At 56.5% G+C, this 16,234-nt stretch overlaps 2 protein-coding genes across 2 annotated transcripts; one reads left to right on the forward strand and one right to left on the reverse strand.

The window, feature by feature from the left end:
* Positions 1-30: 30 nt before the first annotated feature.
* Positions 31-1,445, forward strand: MRPL43 (mitochondrial ribosomal protein L43). Its single transcript, XM_080823012.1, has 3 exons — positions 31-224; positions 314-420; positions 551-1,445. Exons 1-3 carry the CDS (start codon positions 94-96, stop codon positions 790-792), a joined length of 480 nt encoding a protein of 159 aa, XP_080679138.1. The 5' UTR covers positions 31-93; the 3' UTR covers positions 793-1,445.
* A 605-nt stretch (positions 1,446-2,050) lies between these two features.
* SEMA4G (semaphorin 4G) lies at positions 2,051-15,963 on the reverse strand. Its single transcript, XM_080823008.1, has 16 exons — positions 15,869-15,963; positions 12,463-12,937; positions 12,204-12,352; positions 11,858-11,920; positions 8,664-8,762; positions 8,432-8,525; positions 8,174-8,287; positions 7,813-7,982; positions 7,560-7,729; positions 7,114-7,258; positions 6,758-6,980; positions 6,242-6,357; positions 5,944-6,107; positions 5,741-5,802; positions 3,259-4,316; positions 2,051-3,144 (listed from the first exon to the last, which is right to left on the reverse strand). Exons 2-15 carry the CDS (start codon positions 12,584-12,586, stop codon positions 3,487-3,489), a joined length of 2,523 nt encoding a protein of 840 aa, XP_080679134.1. The 5' UTR covers positions 12,587-12,937; positions 15,869-15,963; the 3' UTR covers positions 2,051-3,144; positions 3,259-3,486.
* Between the last annotated feature and the right edge of the window lie 271 nt (positions 15,964-16,234).

The following is a 16,234-nucleotide window of genomic DNA, read 5'->3' on the forward strand; positions in this document are numbered from 1 at the left end:
GTGTTCCCGGAACCGGAAGCTTCCGCGTTCGTCCCGCCCCCCTACCACACTCCTGCTCTCCAGGCTGGTCTGTGTTACCTGGGCGCTGCGGGCATGACGGCGCGCGGGACCCCGAGCCGCTTCCTGGCCAGTGTCCTCCACAACGGGCTGGGTCGCTACGTGCAGCAGCTGCAGCGTCTCAGCTTTAGCCTCAGCCGCGATGCGGCGTCGTCTCGCGGCGCCAGGTGAGCCGGGCGAAGGGCGCGGGGTGCTCTCCGGGCTGAGGTCGCCCCGGGTCAGCGGTCGCTGTGCTTACTCTTCTCGGCTTCCTCAGGGAGTTCGTGGAGCAGGAGGTGGCCGACTTCGCCCGACGGAACCCGGGGGTCGTAATATACGTGAACTCGCGGCCGTGCTGTGTGCCCAGAGTAGTGGCCGAATACCGTGAGCGGGGCCGGAAGAGGGCTGGAGGGAGCATGGGGGGGAGGGGGTGGAGGCTGGACCGGCTTGCCTTTCGCGGGTCTGACCCCTGATCCATCCGCTTCCTCTCCCCCCACCCCCTCCCGTCGGCCAGTTAACGGGGCAGTGCGCGAGGAGAGTATCCACTGCAAGTCAGTCGAGGAAATTGCGACGCTCGTGCAGAAGCTGGCGGACCAGTCGGGCCTGGATGTGATCCGTATCCGCAAGCCCTTCCACACGGACAGCCCTAGCATCCAGGGCCAGTGGCACCCCTTCACCAACAAACCGACAACGCTAGGCGGGCTGCGCCCGCGAGAAGTTCAAGATGCTGCCGTAGCCCAGGTGCAAGTGCCATGAAGAGTTGCTCCACCAACTCCAGTCCCAGGCTTTGGACTCTCACCCCAGTAGGGGGTGGTTCTTCCTCTTTTTCCAAGCCCGCACAGGCAGATAGAGCCCATCAAAAGGGAAATTGATGCCAGAGCTTTTGCTTGGGATAAAAAGCTGTGTTTTCGTTGCTCAGGAGGCAGGGCAGTGACTTTGTTAGTCTCCTAATTCTTCCTTATTTGACATCCCTGAGACCTGACTTCAAGGATATTACAGGATCTGTTCTGAAGTCCAGACTGAGAATAGTGATCTCACATCCCAGCGTGAGGTTTCAAGATTGGCATCTGAAGAATCCCCAGTGTCCTATATCTGCAACCTTTGAGCTAGAGAGGAAGCATTTTACACTCTGCTGTGAACTTGGCATTAGGATAACCACTTTATACCCGTGTGAATGTTTAGATTAGAAAAGTGAGGTTAGGGTGCCTGGGTGGCTCAGTGGGTTGGGCCTCTACCTTCAGCTCAGATCATGATCTCAGGGTCCTGGGATGGGGGCCCACATCAGGCTCTCTGCTCAGCCAGGAGCCTGCTTCTCCCCCCACCCCCTGTCAAATAAATACAATCTTTAAATTAAAAAAAACCTGAGGTTAATAAACAGTCACGTTTACACTTGAGGTCTTCAAAATATGTGATTTAAAAAATAATCTCACTTTTCGTTATTCTAAAACCAGAAACAGAACATATAACCCTTCAAGATGGCTAGTATCAAAGGCCATGTGGTTAATCTAGTCTGGACCCTTGGAGAGTGATTCTAAGGTCAGATCCCTGGTAACAAGCTTGCTGGGGTCCTAACTATTTCCCAAGACAGGCCCCTCTGCAGAAAGGAATTCATGTTGTCCCTTGTTGGGGGAGGGGAGGTACTGAAAAGCTTCCTGTGGATGAGTGAGAGAACTGATAAACAGGGAGCATCTTCTAGGCTTAGCTAAAGCAAGGGGGGAGGAATGGTGAGGAAGAGAGCCAGTAGGTAAAAACCTACAGTCCTTTGTATGAATTCTTGAACAGTTGTAATTTTGTTTGTCAGGCCCTTATCACCATGATCAGTGAGTAGTGAGAGCCCTATAAAGGCCTGTGTACCTGCCCAGGGCAGCCAGATGGAGGCTGAGGATTCCAGTTTTCTCTGCAAATGGTTTTATGGGGAGCAGAGCCAACCTTGCAGCAGTGTATCCGTAGGCTCAGAAGCCTGCCCCCTGGCGATCAGGGAAAGCCAGCCTAGACCAAGTGGAACACACAGAACTGTGGGAAGAGAGGGCCTTTATTGACCAACAAGAGGGGGAGGAGCTGAACCCAGGCTCCCCACTCTGTCACATGCCTGTTCTGCCCACCTGGGTGGTGAGTGGGGGCATTCCTAAAGAAGTATAGCCGTTCTTACAATAAATACATTCATTGTGGGGTGGAGGTGGGAGAGGTTGGGTGAAGGGCAGTAAAAATCCGTGGGGATTCCACGTTCTCAGCTACAAAAATAACAGTCATCCTCACCCAAGGGGAATGGGGGAGCTCAGTCAGGATTTGATTGTCCCATATGGGCCTGGAGACTTCAGAGGCCCCTGGACCCTGAAAGTGCCCCGGTGAGGTAGGACAGGGGTGGGAGCCAAGCATCCAAACTCCCAGCCTCTGCCCTTTGCATAGTTCCAAGAACGGGCTTCATGTGCCAGGTGCGACAGCTGATCTCCTCCCCCTGCTCTGGTCTAGGGGTAGCAAATGCTTGGTCCCCCAAAGGGAGGCTGGCTCATTGCAGTGTTGGTCACCCGTCCTAGGGAAATGTCTGAGAGGACAGCTGAACGGGAGATGGCTCTCCCTCTGAAATGTCCACGGACCAAACCCAACAGACAGGTCCGAGGCAGCAAAGGGAGGCTCAGAAATGCACGTGGAAATGTAAGCACATGTGTGTGAAGGGACATGCCTGGGGCTCTGTCACTCCTGAGAGTGACCAAGGGGATGGGGGTGCTGACTCACAAGGGCTACACATTAAGGATGAAGAGGGGAATGACACAGTCTTACCTCCCCAGGCTGGCCTGTTCCCAAGCTCTTGCCAAAGAGGTCACTACATGGGTCTGGAACTAGGGGAGAGGACTAGATAGTATGGGATGTGGCAATTGGAAGGGTACCCAAAGTCCAGGAGAGGTGAAATACAAGAATGCACCAGGAGGTGGGGGCGGGGGCCCTGCAGCCCAGCTGATGGATATTCATCCATGTGCACATGTGAATGTACGCAGGGCTCAGGTGGCTCTGGCGGCTGGCAGAGGTCTTGTCTGGTTTCGGGACCATCCAGCACATAGGGCCATGCAGAGGGTGGTGACATTGAGATCATCTGGACCTGCAGAGCCCTGCCTGGGAGAAAGAGGAAGGGTTTGAGCAGACAAATGGGGCAACCCAAGTGTTTGGGTTACGGGAATAGGAATGGGGACAGGTCTACAGAATACCAGGTCCTGAGGGAGTACCCACCTCTGAGGAGCACCGGTTGGCCTGGGCTGCTCACAGATGGGTCTGTGGAGACTGAGGAGGGGGCTTTGGCTGGGCCTGACTCTGCTAGCCCTACAGGGACATCAAAAAGTTGGGAGAAGGGCCTGGAGTTGGCGGGGGTGACGACAGAGTGGCTGTGTGGGGGAAGCAGCAGCCCGGCCTGGGGCAGACAGGCTGGCTTGGAAGAGCATTTGTCCTAGGAGACCAGGCTCAGACAGAGCTCTCGTCCAGGTGCTCCACGAGCTGTGTGTGCTTCCTCTTCTCCAGGATGCGACTGAGCTCCTCTGCGAACGAGCAGGGTCCCGCCGGCACTCCGTTGTTGCTCTGCCTCAGGAGCACGTAGCTGTTGCCATTCATCCTGCGCAGCCGGCTGGGCAGAGCCACCAGCCCGTTGGTCAGCTCGGCTGGTGGGGGTGGGGGCGGTGGGGGCGGTGGGGCTGGGGCTCCCTCTCCAGGGATGATCTGGAGGCAGCCACCTTCCAGTCCCCCAGGCCCCTCCCCGTCGTCTCCCTCCTCTTCCTCTCCAGGACACTGGCCTGAAACGGTCTGCAGCTGCACAGCCGAGCCCCCTGCCCGGCCTGCCCGACCCAGAGAGTATTTCCTTCGCCGCCCTCGTCTGCCTCCCTGAAGACAGGCCACGTAGAGGAGGGAGGAAGCTAGAAGGAGGCAGAGGCCGCCAAGTGCAGCGATGGCCAGCACGTAGAGCAGCCTCACGTCAGGCGCCAGCTGCGCCCCGGGCATGGCAGGGGCTTGCGGAGCTGGGGCGGGCGTGGCTGGCCGGACGGTGAGGCTGTAGGAGGCCAGCAGGGTGCGGAGGCCGTTCTCCTCGGCATAGCAGCCATAGTTGCCACTGTGCTCAGGCTGTATGTCTGTCACCAGCAGCCCATCCACACCCACACGGTAGCCGTGCTGCCCGTCACTCAGGCCCGTGCTCCCATTAAGCAGCCACAAGGCCCGGGCCAGGTTGGATGGCTGGTCACAGGGCAGGAGGACATCATCCCCTCGGAGTACAGAGCGAGTTTTCAGGGGTGGTGGAGGCCCTGGAGGGGGGTGAGAGACAGGAGTGGTCAATGTTTGTCTATCTCAGGGAGGGCAATGGAGATGGCAGGTCAGATGGTTCACTGTTAGCGTCCCCAGCAGCAAGCACAGGATCTGGAACCACAGTGACAACTGACAACGGTCTCCTGCACTCATGCTCTCATGTAAGGTTCCCAAGGTTTGCACTGCCTCTTCCTGGTGGTTTCAATTCCTGCTATCTGCCAGTGATTCGTAATCTCAACCTCCAGCGGAGTTCTCTCCTGACTGTCAGGCTCAGACATCTTCCGCCTGCAGGGCCTCTCGGTGTGAGGCCTCTGGGGCATGGCACATGAACTAAGGCCAAAGCCTCCCTCCCAGACTATACCAGGTCTTTTCCTTGAACTGTCATCGCAGTGAATGGTGCCACTAGCTACTCAGCTGCTTAAGTCAGAAAGAAACCTGGGAGTCTCCTTTGCCTCTCTCTCCCCTTCGCCTTTGTATCTAACTCTCACCAAGACTCTGCTTCCAGAATCCATCTCAGACCTGTTCACTTCTCTTCTTCCCCAACTGGGGAAGCTGGTCCCCTCTGGCCGCCATCTAACCCATTTTCCATGCAGCAGTGGGGTGACCTTGTAAAAACACCACACCAATTATGCCGCCCCCGCTGCCTCGGCGTGGTTCCTGCCCACTTCTCCAGCCCCTTCTCAAACACACCAAGCCCATCTGCCTGCTGTTCCTTCTGCTGGGGTGTCACCCCCACTCCTTGCCCTCCACTGGTTCTCTTGCAGGAAAGAGCACAGCGGTGATGAAAAGTACAAACTCCAGTCAGGCTGCTTGGGGTCAGGTTTGAATTCTGACCCTGTTACTTCCCCGCTCATTAACTCTGGGTGGTTTACTTACTCTCCCTGTACCTCAGAGAGATTGCCTCTCACAGGGATGGGGATCATGGCACCTGTCCCCTGACTGCTGTGAGAGAAAGCGACATGGTGTGTGTGTGTGTGTGTATTCAGTCAGCGCCTGTCACCAGGAAGTACTCAGTACATGTCAGCTGTGCCTATTAACTTTCGCTCTTCAGGCAGCAGCCCAGTCATCTGATTTTCCTCAGGGAAGTACCCATTATCCTTCAAACCCTTGTCATAGTTGTAAATATTCCTTTTGTAACAAAAACCAAAGAAAACAATTATTTGTGTGGCCATTTAATTGCCTGCCCCCCCCCCCCCCACGTGGCTATAAGTTCCAGAAGTGACAAAAAATTTCCATCTTGAGCCTGTCTCCTCATTTATGATTCCTTTGGGCAACAACTGTCTGTGAAGCACTTACTCTGTGCCAGACTCTGCTAGCACATCCTTGCCGAAAGCCCACAGACACAGCCGTCCAGAGACACCCATGCACAGGTAAATGACAGTCTGTGCAGCCAGGCCTACTCACATCCATGAAGGTCACTTACCTGAGTCCCTGTGGCCTTCGCAGCCTCGGTTGCCTCTCTCCATGTCCTGTATCAGTGCTGTCCTGGAGGCAGAACCGGGGGAAGTAAGCTTAGTTTTCCCCAGTGGCAGGGTCCCTAAGGCTGTCACCAACTGCCCCCATTTCCTCTACAGCCAGCAGGCCTTCCTCCTCCCCTGGGATCCTGACCCCCCTGCCACCACTCACCTGCTACCCTGGGACCTGCTGAATACGATGCAGGCATGGGTGCTGGGGTCCCAGCCACAGTAGGGGTCCCGGGCCAGGATGCAGTCGTAGCAGGAGCGGTAGCGGGAGCAGCTAGACAGTGGTAGCTGGATGACTCCACTAGGGGCCCCCACGTAGAGGCTATGCTGGGAGCCAGAGAGGAAAGCTGGTTGGCAACACCCCGGCTCCCACCTATAGACACACACAGCCACCGCCCAGCCACCCACTCCCTCCCCCTACTCTGGCAAGGCCACATTGATGATCATGAATCAGAGGCTACCTGCACTGGAGAGATGACCAGATTTTCCACGGGCTGGGGCTCCTTGAACACTTGCGTCTCTTCAATAATGTGCATCCCAGAGCCCAGCACCACGGCCTTGTGGATCCAGCCATCAGCTGGTATGGAGAGGACGGAGAGTCAGAAATCAGAACCAGACAGAATCTGGTTCCGGTCCCCTGCAATAGCCTGATGGGAGCGGCTCCGGAGTCATGAGATCAGGGACAAGGATTCAGCCAGGAGCAGTTCCTCAGGACACTGGGAGCTCTGGGTTAGTCATGGCAGAAATTACTGGGTTCACAAGCATTAGTGATCAGGGTCCAATATCATGGTGTTTGGTGACAGGAGTCAGCAGTCACCCAGAGCCAGTGGTCACTGGGGGCCAGCAGTGAGTGTTCACTGAAGAATCAATATCAATGGTCACCAGGGACTTGTGGTCAAAAGTCATCCAGGGGATTAGCAGTCAATGAGGGTCAAGGACTCGGTTACCTAAGGGCTCAGAGCAGGGCTCAGAAGTACCTGTGCCCAGAAAGAGCAGGTCATAGGTGGGCCCAGCGGGCGTGGAGACAGGCGTCCCCGTGAGGTGCGTGTAGCGCACGTTTCGCTTGAGCAGCAGGGGCCGTCCGCGTGTGGGCACCACGGGCCGGGCCATCAGTGGGTGCAACTTCACAAAGTCCAGGACCAGGGACGGCAAATCCTGGGATGAGTTGTAGCCACGCGTGCGCAGTGAATCTGTGATGCACTGGGGCAGGGGACAGAGGTGGCGAGCTCAGGAATCTATCGCCTGCCCATCCCTCGCCACCCCCAAGGCTAGATCCTTCTGCCCCTCCCAGGGGTTCTGTCTACCAGGGCGGACCCCAGGCTTGGGCACTCACTGAGCCAGGCCGAGGCTCCGGCACCCCACCCTCATAGCGGCCCCAGCGCCGGGCACCATCCTGGTACTCCATGTAGGGACCTGCGAAGACAGCCTGCACCTCGGCCAGGTCGTAGCGGCAGATGGCTGAGGCCTCTAGGGTCTTCCTAGGAAGGGACACAGGGGAGGGGGCTGAGCCACATGGAGTGGAGCCTATCCCCTGTCCCCTGCCCCCTGCCCAGCCTGGAGCCTGCTGTTACCCTGGCCGACCCCAGCTCTAGGCCTCAGGGCCTCCCCTAAGGGTGAGGAGGCCACTGTGGCCTCTGGCCCCAGGCTAGCTGGGTGCACCTGAAATCCTCTCTCTGCAGCCAGCCTCCCCACAGGGGATCCTGGCATACCCTCACTGACCTCTGCCCAAGCCCCCACACTGTCCCCAGTTCCTCCTCTCCCCACTGTCCCTGAACTGACCACTGGGTGGTCAGCGTGAAGGCCGCGTAGAAGTGTGTGCGGGCTGAGGCGTCGGCGTCCAGGCTGCAGACAGCACGGAGCAGCTCATACTGTGGAATGTGGCAGACGAGACGCGCCTTAAGGAAGGAGGTCCACTTCTTCTGCAAGATCTTCTTTCCTCCCAGGTCTCCCTGAGGAGGTAGGGGCACAGGGTCAGGGGTCAGGGTCAGAGGTTCAGCTTCTACACTCTTGCCCTGAACCTGGTCCTACTCACCTTGCACACACGGGCCACGCGGGCCACACGATGGCTGTTGCGGCTCTGAGCAAAGCTGCTGGGGCCCTCGTCAGTGGCACGCTCCGTGAAGAAGTAGTAAACCTTGTCATCGTCCCCCACGGCGCTGGCCTCGCTCTCCCGCACCAGGACAGAGAACACAAACTCAGCATCTGTGGGTCAGGCAGTTCAAATGGCCTCTGAGACAGGCTGGGGATCCCCCCACTACGGCCCTCATTCAGCACCGCACATGAATAGACAGGTGCAGCCGGGAGTTTTGGGAGGGGATGGCCCAGTGCCACAGCAAGTGAAGATGAAGAAACAGTTCCCCGCTCCCCAACACCCTGCGCCTCATCCCCCTGACCGTTGAGCCACTGCATGGGCGCCTCCTCCGTCCTTAGGGCGTGCGGGTGACGGCTCCGGCGGATGTCAGGGACGCTCCGGAATTCATACCGCGTGGCTGTGTAGAGGCCTCCATCTGGAGCAGAGACGGGCCGAGCATGAGACACGCCACCATACCACAAGGCACATAACCCACATGGGTGGTGAGTCCTCGCAAGGAGATCCATGTCCCACAAACCGCATGCTGGTGGGACAGGGGGTCGGGGGAGTGCATGCTCACCGATGACGAGGCCTGTGAAGCCACGGGCTGGGTCGTAAGGACACTTCTCCTTCCCCTCTTCGAAGCTTGTTGGCAAGGTGAAGGCCTCAGCATCCTGCGGGAAGATGGGGCCAGAAGTCAGTGGTCTCGAGGACAGGCAGGGGCTGTGGCCCAAGGTCAGACCAGTCTGGGGCCATGGACCAGAGGCCGGGGGCCTGGGACCAGCAGTCAGGGCGGGGGCAGCCATACTCACAATGGCTGCGCAGAGGGGCTGGAAGGCATGAGTCCCGCATGCGTAGAAGTGTGTGGCGTTGAGCCGCTGAAGGAATCGCACGTGGTTGAAGCACTCCGTCTGTGGGGTGGGTGGGGGAGAGCTGTGAGCCCCCAGCCTGCTTAGAGGCCTTTTCCATGAATCAATCCAGCTTTGTCATCCAGCTCTTGCCCCCGCCCACGGGACATGGCTCTTTCTGAGATCTCAGTGGGCCTGCTCACTGCCCCGGACACAGAACATTCCTTGGAACTCACTGTCTTTTGGCTTCCCAGTGGCATGACCCCTCTTCTCGGCTTCTGTCTCAGTTAGGACTACCTGAAACACTCTACGAGCTTCGCTTGCATTGCCTGAAGTCCCCTGCACGCCCAGCTCTGGGGCCCCCAGGGCTCCCACCACCCTGAGATGTTTCTCTCACATCTCCTTCTCAGCAGTGCCCCTCTGTCCTGGAGCCCCCCCGCCCCCTGATGCCCTTTGGGGTGACACTACAAAAATCTATCCCCAGGCTCTGGCCCTCTCTCCACCTGATAGCCCACAGACACATCAAACTCACCAGGTCACAAACCAAGCTCATTCCCTCCTCCCTAACCTGAATCTTCCCTCCTAAACCTGTTCATCCAGTCTTTCCCACCTCACTTCATCCGTCCAACCTATTACTCAGTCCAGACACCAAGAATCAGCCTTGCTGCCTCCCACTCCTTCACCCCCACGTTCAGTTCTTCTCCAGGATTCTCTGTCGTGTCTCCTGACATGGTCCCCTTCCCCTCCACCTCCACCATCGCAGTCCACGTCACCGTGGCCTCTTCCCTGGACAAAGGTAGAGACTGCCTGACTGTTCTCCCAAGCTTCTGCCGCTCTATGAAAGCTACTTATTTATTCAGTGAATGAGGAATACATGTATGCAGTGTAAAATTCAAAAGGTAAAAAGGGATATGTTGTAAACAGAGCATCTCCTTTTATCCCTGTTGCCTTCAAAGGGGACCGCTGTTACCACTGTCTCCTTCCAGAGATAGTCTACCCATCAGCACCCTCCGGCAACCCACTTTCCAAGGCATATTTTAAAAATGTAAACCAAATCATGTCACTGCTGTATTTAAAAAAACTTCGGTGGCTCAGCAGAGTCCTGAACCAAGGGTCCCACCACTTCTGCCCCTTCCTCACTCCCTCCAGCCACACTGCTCTTCTCTGCCCATTAAATGCCTTAAGCTGAGGCCCTCTTGACTTCTTTGCCTTGTTAATGATCCCTCCTCCTGCCGGTACCCAGGGTTTGAATCCATGCAGGCCTCTTTGTCTCATCCCAGTCCCTCCCTCGGTGTCTCTCTCCCTCCTCTCCACTAGCCTGCTCAGGCCTCCTTCCTCTGACCCCCAGGATACCCCCAAGCCCCACTGCCTTTCCTGCCTCCAGATTCACTCTAGTTTAATTCATCTAGTGCTTGGGGCTGGATTAATATTCTTCTAGAAGTGCTTCCCCAAGATGTTTACAGAACAAAGGGGTGGGGGTGAGGGAGGAATTCTGTGGTAAAATAAGTTGGAAACCATGGCGAAAACTTGCCATATCAGGGGACTTTTCAGAGCCTTAAGGATATTGCTGTGCATTGTGGGATTGAGCATACAGCACTTCCCAAACTCATGTGACCATTAAACCCTTCTTTTAAAAATTAGTGTTCCTTAGGGGCGCCCGGGTGGCTCAGTCATTAAGCATCTGCCTTCGGCTCAGGTCATGATCCCAGGGTCCTGGAATTGAGCCCCGCATCGGGCTCCCTGCTCAATGGGAAGCCTGCTTCTCCTTCTCCCACTCCCCCTGCTTGTGTTCCCTCTCTCGCTGTGTCTCTCTCTGTCAAACAAATAAATAAAATCTTAAAAAAAAAAAAAAAAGTAGTGTTCCTCAGAACATGCCTTGGGAAATGTTCTCCTAAAGTCTTGCTACCTGAAGTGGGGCTTGGGGACCAGCAGCGTCTGTTTCCTCTGGAAGCTTGTTAGAATTGCTGAATCTTGGGCCCTTCCCCAGGCTTACTGAGCTAGCATCTGCATTTATAACATACCCAAGGGCTTCATGCGCACACTAAGTTTGAGAGTCTATAAAGGGCCAGATGATGAGGGTGTCCATTGTCACAGAATAAAACCCATCCCCCAGCTGGGCACTTACAGTGCTCTGTGACCTGGGCTCCTCCTGCCTCACCAGTTCCACTTTCTACCCACGCTGCATGCTGGACCAGCAGGCATCTTTGATGGAGTCTCTTAGAGGTGCCTCTTTAAAGATTTATTTTATTTTAGAGAGAGAGAGCACAAGTGGGTGGATGGGCAGAGCAGGTAGAGGGGCAGAGGGAGAGGGAGAGGGGAAGCAGACTCCCCGCTGAGCACCAGACCCAGGAACCAGAGGGGCCGGAGGTGAGCGGGGAGCTCGGGAGCTCGATGCGGGGCTTCGTCTCAAGACCCTGAGATCATGACCTGAGCTGAAACCAAGAGTCAGACCTCAAAGGACTGAGCCACCCGGGGGCCCCTAGAGGTGCCTCTTTAAACACAGCTAATCCCAACACCACCCTAGACCTACTGAATTAGAATCCTTGGGCCAGGGAATGTGTTTATTCTTTTCTTTTCTTTTTTTAAGTAATCTCTATGCCCAACGTGGTGCTTGAACTCATGACCCCAAGATCAAGAGCCAGCCAGGGCCCCTGGGAATGTGTATTCTTAAAAAGCTCTCCAGATGCATCTGTTCCACAGGCCTACATGGGGCCCCTGCAGACACCCTGTTCTTTAGCCGGAAAGAGCTGGCAATTCACTGCCCCCCTCCACGGGATTCTGGGTACTTGACCAATTCTCTCTCCAAACCTTGTTTTTTACATCTGGAAAATGGAGGATAAAATGATTTCATAGGGTTATTTTAGAATTAGGAGATATAACAGCTAAGTCAGCATTTACTAGAGATTACTTATTGCTCTCCTGATTATTATTCAGGAACCCAGGAGAGATTAAGATGCCACTACAGGCCAAGCCAGTAGGTCACCAGATGTTTGGACTGAAAGTGCTGCACCTAGGGCCTGCTGCTCCGGCTACACTCACGTGCTTGTTGTGGTTGTTGAGACTGACTGGCTGATCCGTACCTCTCCATCTGCATCCCCACCAATCCTGACCAGATGAAGAGGAGAAGGAAGGAACTGGGGACAGGGCAGACCACATACCTGGTTGTTTTTCCCTTTCTGATGGCATTTGCTTTGCATCTCTGGGGAGGCCTCCCAGCGGATCTGGAGACAGGGAAAGGGAATGGGCTGATGTGCTGACCCCAGTACCCTCGTCTTCCACCACTATCTGTGGGACCAGGTGACAGGACTCTAGGGAACAGGGGAAACTGGGGTACAGGTAAGTTTCAGGAGTGACCCTGGATGGCAAAGGAGACCTGGCTTGGGAAGGGTAGTGCTGTCTGATCAGAAGGCTATGGAAGGCTGGCAGGGCTTCCAGGAAATTGAGGTCCCAGGGAGCTGGATAAAGTTGGAGACCTTCTGGGTGCTCCAGGTTCTAGGGGCTAACCTCTTTGTGCGCCCCATCTCCTATGTCACGGGCATTGAGAGAGAACAGGGCACCTCGGGCTCCAACCAGCAGTCTTGCGGAGGACTCCTCTAGCAGCAGTGTTGAGTAGTTCTGGGCTTGACCCTTGAAGTGCCGGGTCCTAGAGAGCTCTGGGGAGAGTGGGAGCAGTGAGCCCAGGCTTAGGGCTGCCTCTCTACTCCCAGACGTGGCTCCTGCTACCTTTCAAAGTTGCAGCGGGGTGGGGGTGGGGGTGTCTAACCTTCATAGGGGATGGTCATCCGCGGGGTGGCATCTAGTTCTCTGGATGGTCTCCGCAATGAGGGTCCAGGGACGGCTGTTGCTGTGAGGAAGCTCAGGAAGAGGGGCCAGAGCCTCCCCCACATTTTCCTGGGGAGGCCCACACCGGTAAGAACCCCAAGGGGAGCCAGGGCCAGAGTCACAGGGGACGAACAGTCACAGGGGTCAAGGTCCAGAGAGGTCACTTGGAAGGTCAGGGGTCATGGGGCCAGGGAGGGTCCTGGAATCGAGGGGACATGGAATCACAGGGTTGTGTGGCCATGGAATCCCACGTTAGAGGTCAGAGGGAGGGATGGATCACACACTGCCTTTCTGCATCAAATACGAACTCCATGGTGGGAGGGAGTTGTTGGAGGGTCATAGAGGGGTTGTAGGTCACTGATGGGATCACCCTGCTGCGACAGAAGGACTAGTCCTGGTTCTCTGAGGTCCGTTTTCTAAAGAAAAAAACAGGAAAAAAAGCTCTTGGATCTGTATGTGGGTAGAAGGTAGATGGCATCATCCCCAGACTTCAGGGGGCACCGGTGGGAGAAGGCCCCCAGAATCCCACGTCAGGATCAGCTCACTGTCACTCTGTCTACCTCTCTGCTCTGCTGCAAAGCTAGGTGGAACATGCCCTCCTTACAAGACCCTAGATTCCTCCCAGCCCAAACCCAAAGTAATGGTCCTCCTCTGACCAAGTCAGAAGCTAAACTAGGCCTCCATCTCAACTGGAGCTCTGTTTTCAGGGAGAATGCCTTCTCTTAGCAACAATGAGTCCGAACTTGGGGCAGCAGCTGCCCTGGTTGCCTGCGGGGGTGCCTTACGCCAGAAGGCTTGGGCAGAGACATTTAATGGGCCTTTGTTTATTTTGTCCTGTTTTCCCTTTGTTTTTTCTTTTCCCTGGCCTGAGCGCTCCCTCTGGAATTTCTCTTTAATTAGACACTTCTCCTCCTCAGCATTCCTCTCCGAGAGGGTGCACATCTCTACTCTGCCCATGCGAGTCCATACTGCACCCGCTGGCCAGGCATCCACACGTGCCCCTGCCTGCAAACAGGCACTCATAGACATGGGGGGGGGCGGTTGGTCTCTGGGCCTTGTGGCCGCACAGGTGTAAAGTCTGTGCCAGAGGCTCTAGTGTGCAAGACCATTTGAGACATAAGCAACATGGAAAAGGTGAATGATAAGATCCCTGAGTTCTTGGCCACCTCCCCTGGCACAGCTTGGAGACTATTCCCACACCTGGACCCTCAAGCCAACCAGCTGGAGATGGGGTAGAAGTAGGTGGCAGGCCTTCTGTGACCCCTGTAATAGGCCTGACCTCTGAGCTGGCTCTTGAAAGCTTCCTTGACCAGGCCAGGTGTAAAGCAAGCCTGACCCACCCAGTCTCATCAGACACCCACAGACAGGGCCACAGGGGCCACTGGCCTCTCCCCTCCTTTCCAGGTCAAATATTAACTATGTGGCCTTGAAGAGAGGGGAAGGACCAGGAACTGGCCAGAGGAAGAACAGAAATTTGGAGCATTTATTTAAGAGGTAAAGGTCAGCACTGTAGAGGTCAGAGCCCAGAGGGGGAGAATGTAGTATAAGTGGAGAGAAGAGGGTCCTTGGACCACAGAAAGGGCATCAGCTCCTCGTCTGGGGGCTGGGCAGCAGGAAGTCACAGGCAAACTGCCCATGCCCCACCTCTCACTGTGGAGGCACACCTGTTTACCTTTGGGGCCTCCTATTTGCTTAGTGCGGAAGAAGGGGGTGGAGGTGGGGGGGGCAGCGGAGAGCCCTATGGCTACGAGGTATCAGCCCTAGGATTGGGCAGGAGGAACACACCCCAGGTCAGAGGAACCACTCCGAGTGTGGCTCATGGCAAAAGTCACACATAATCCAGAGAGGTGTGACACGCACGCAATAGGTGCACATACACACATGTTCACAGGGCTGTGAACACGTGTACTCACAGGAGAGTCATGCAAACATACATTCACAGGGGGGTTTGTGGATGCATATGTTCATGTAAAAGCCTGCCAGATGTGTTCACACACATTGACAAATAAGGTTGTATTCACATCCACTCATTTAGCAGGTCACACAGCCTCAGAGATTGACAAGGAAGGTTATAAACCCACACACATGCATCTGAAGGACTGTACACCTATTCACAGAAAGATCCAGCACGTACACACATTTGTGTAGGGACATGCACATAAACCCACCAATATAGTGGATCAGGCATGTTCATGTTCACAGAAGGGTCGAGTAAGTGTGTGTTCACACAGTACTTAAACACACAATTACACGTATGCAGAGACAAGCATATGTACAAACAGGGGTCCAGTTCTCACTGCAGGCTTGGAGGCTATCAGTGCCCACTGAGGTGCAGAGCTTCCGTCCCTTCCCGAAAGTCCCAATTTTAAGGCCAGATTCCAAGTGTGTGTGTAGTGATGTGGGGAGGCATCTGACCTCCGATGCTCAGATGGGATGGGCCTCTCTGCAAAGGAGGGAAGGCGTACCTAATGCAGGTGGAAGGAGGCCCCTAACTTTCGCAAAGGAAAGATGGAGTGGATGGTGTAACAGCGCTGCTCTACTCCGATGTATAGACCGCTGTTCGAAATGTGGGAGCTGGATAGGGGCTCCCAGCCCCCATTTATTTAACCTGTTGGGAGGGAGGGCGGGGCTAAACGAGGGGGCGGAGCTGCTGCCCTCCCTCCCCCAGTGGCCACAAGGCTTCAAGGTCTCCAGTCCACACCCCACACTCCACCCCCAGTACCACAGTTTGGGTTCCTCCCCAGGGCCAGTCCCCTGAACTCTGGTCACCTTCCGAATATTAGATCCTAGGGCTGAAGAAATTGAGGAGGGGAGAACCCCCTCCCACCGAAACAGGATCGATGTTGGATCAGCAGGCTCTCGACCTTCATCCCAGATGTCCACCTGCTTAGGGTAGGCGGCATCCCCCTCTGCCCAGTAGGATGGCGGTCTCTTCTGGCCTGAGAGCCCCTCCCCCGCTACCCTCTCCTTTCACCACCCTGCACAGTCCGCGGGTCTTCCCTCTCCTCAGATCTGATCTCAGTCTCTACTGCTGCAGCTCGAGGACAAGCTCTCCTTCGATCCTGCTGGACGCCAGGAGACGTGACCCAGATCCCAGGGAACACTGTTCGCCACGCGGGTCCCCGCCCCTGGCGGGTCCCCGACTCCGCGGTGGCGGGTCTGCGTCCAGCACCGCCCGAGGCCTGGCCCGCGCCCCTCCAGAGCCTTTATGCGGGACCGGGAGACTTGCTGGCTAGAAAGGCCTGGTCTAGCCTGGAGGGTGGAATGGACACGGGGAAGGCCTGGCCTGGCCTCCGCCCCCCCCGCCCCAGGCCCCGCCGCCGCCGCCCGCACTCCCTGCCTCTCACCTTTGCGCTCGGATCCCGGGCCATAGAGACGGCGATGCGCTGCTCCGCGGCCCCACAGCACCAGCTGCGGGAGGAAGGGGCCGCGGCCGGAGGCGGGGCGGGGGGGTGGTGGAGGCGGAGCCGGGGGTGGGGCGGGGGCTAGAAGGCGGGGCCAGGGAGGCGGGGCTGACTGGGTGGGGTGCAGGGAAGGGCGCCGCTCTCTTCTTTAGTGCCCCCCACCTTACACAATAGAGAAGGTTTGAGGCCAGACTCCCACGGCCTCCGGGCATCTGGCGTCCTCCGCCCCCTAGGGCCGTGGCCCCCGTATCGCCCCCTAGTGGTGGCCTTATCATCCCATGCGCTCTCGATGGGCTTAAAGCCCACCTT

Source organism: Martes martes (genome assembly GCF_963455335.1).
Source record: "Martes martes genome assembly, chromosome: 14".
Taxonomy (NCBI): domain Eukaryota; kingdom Metazoa; phylum Chordata; class Mammalia; order Carnivora; family Mustelidae; genus Martes; species Martes martes.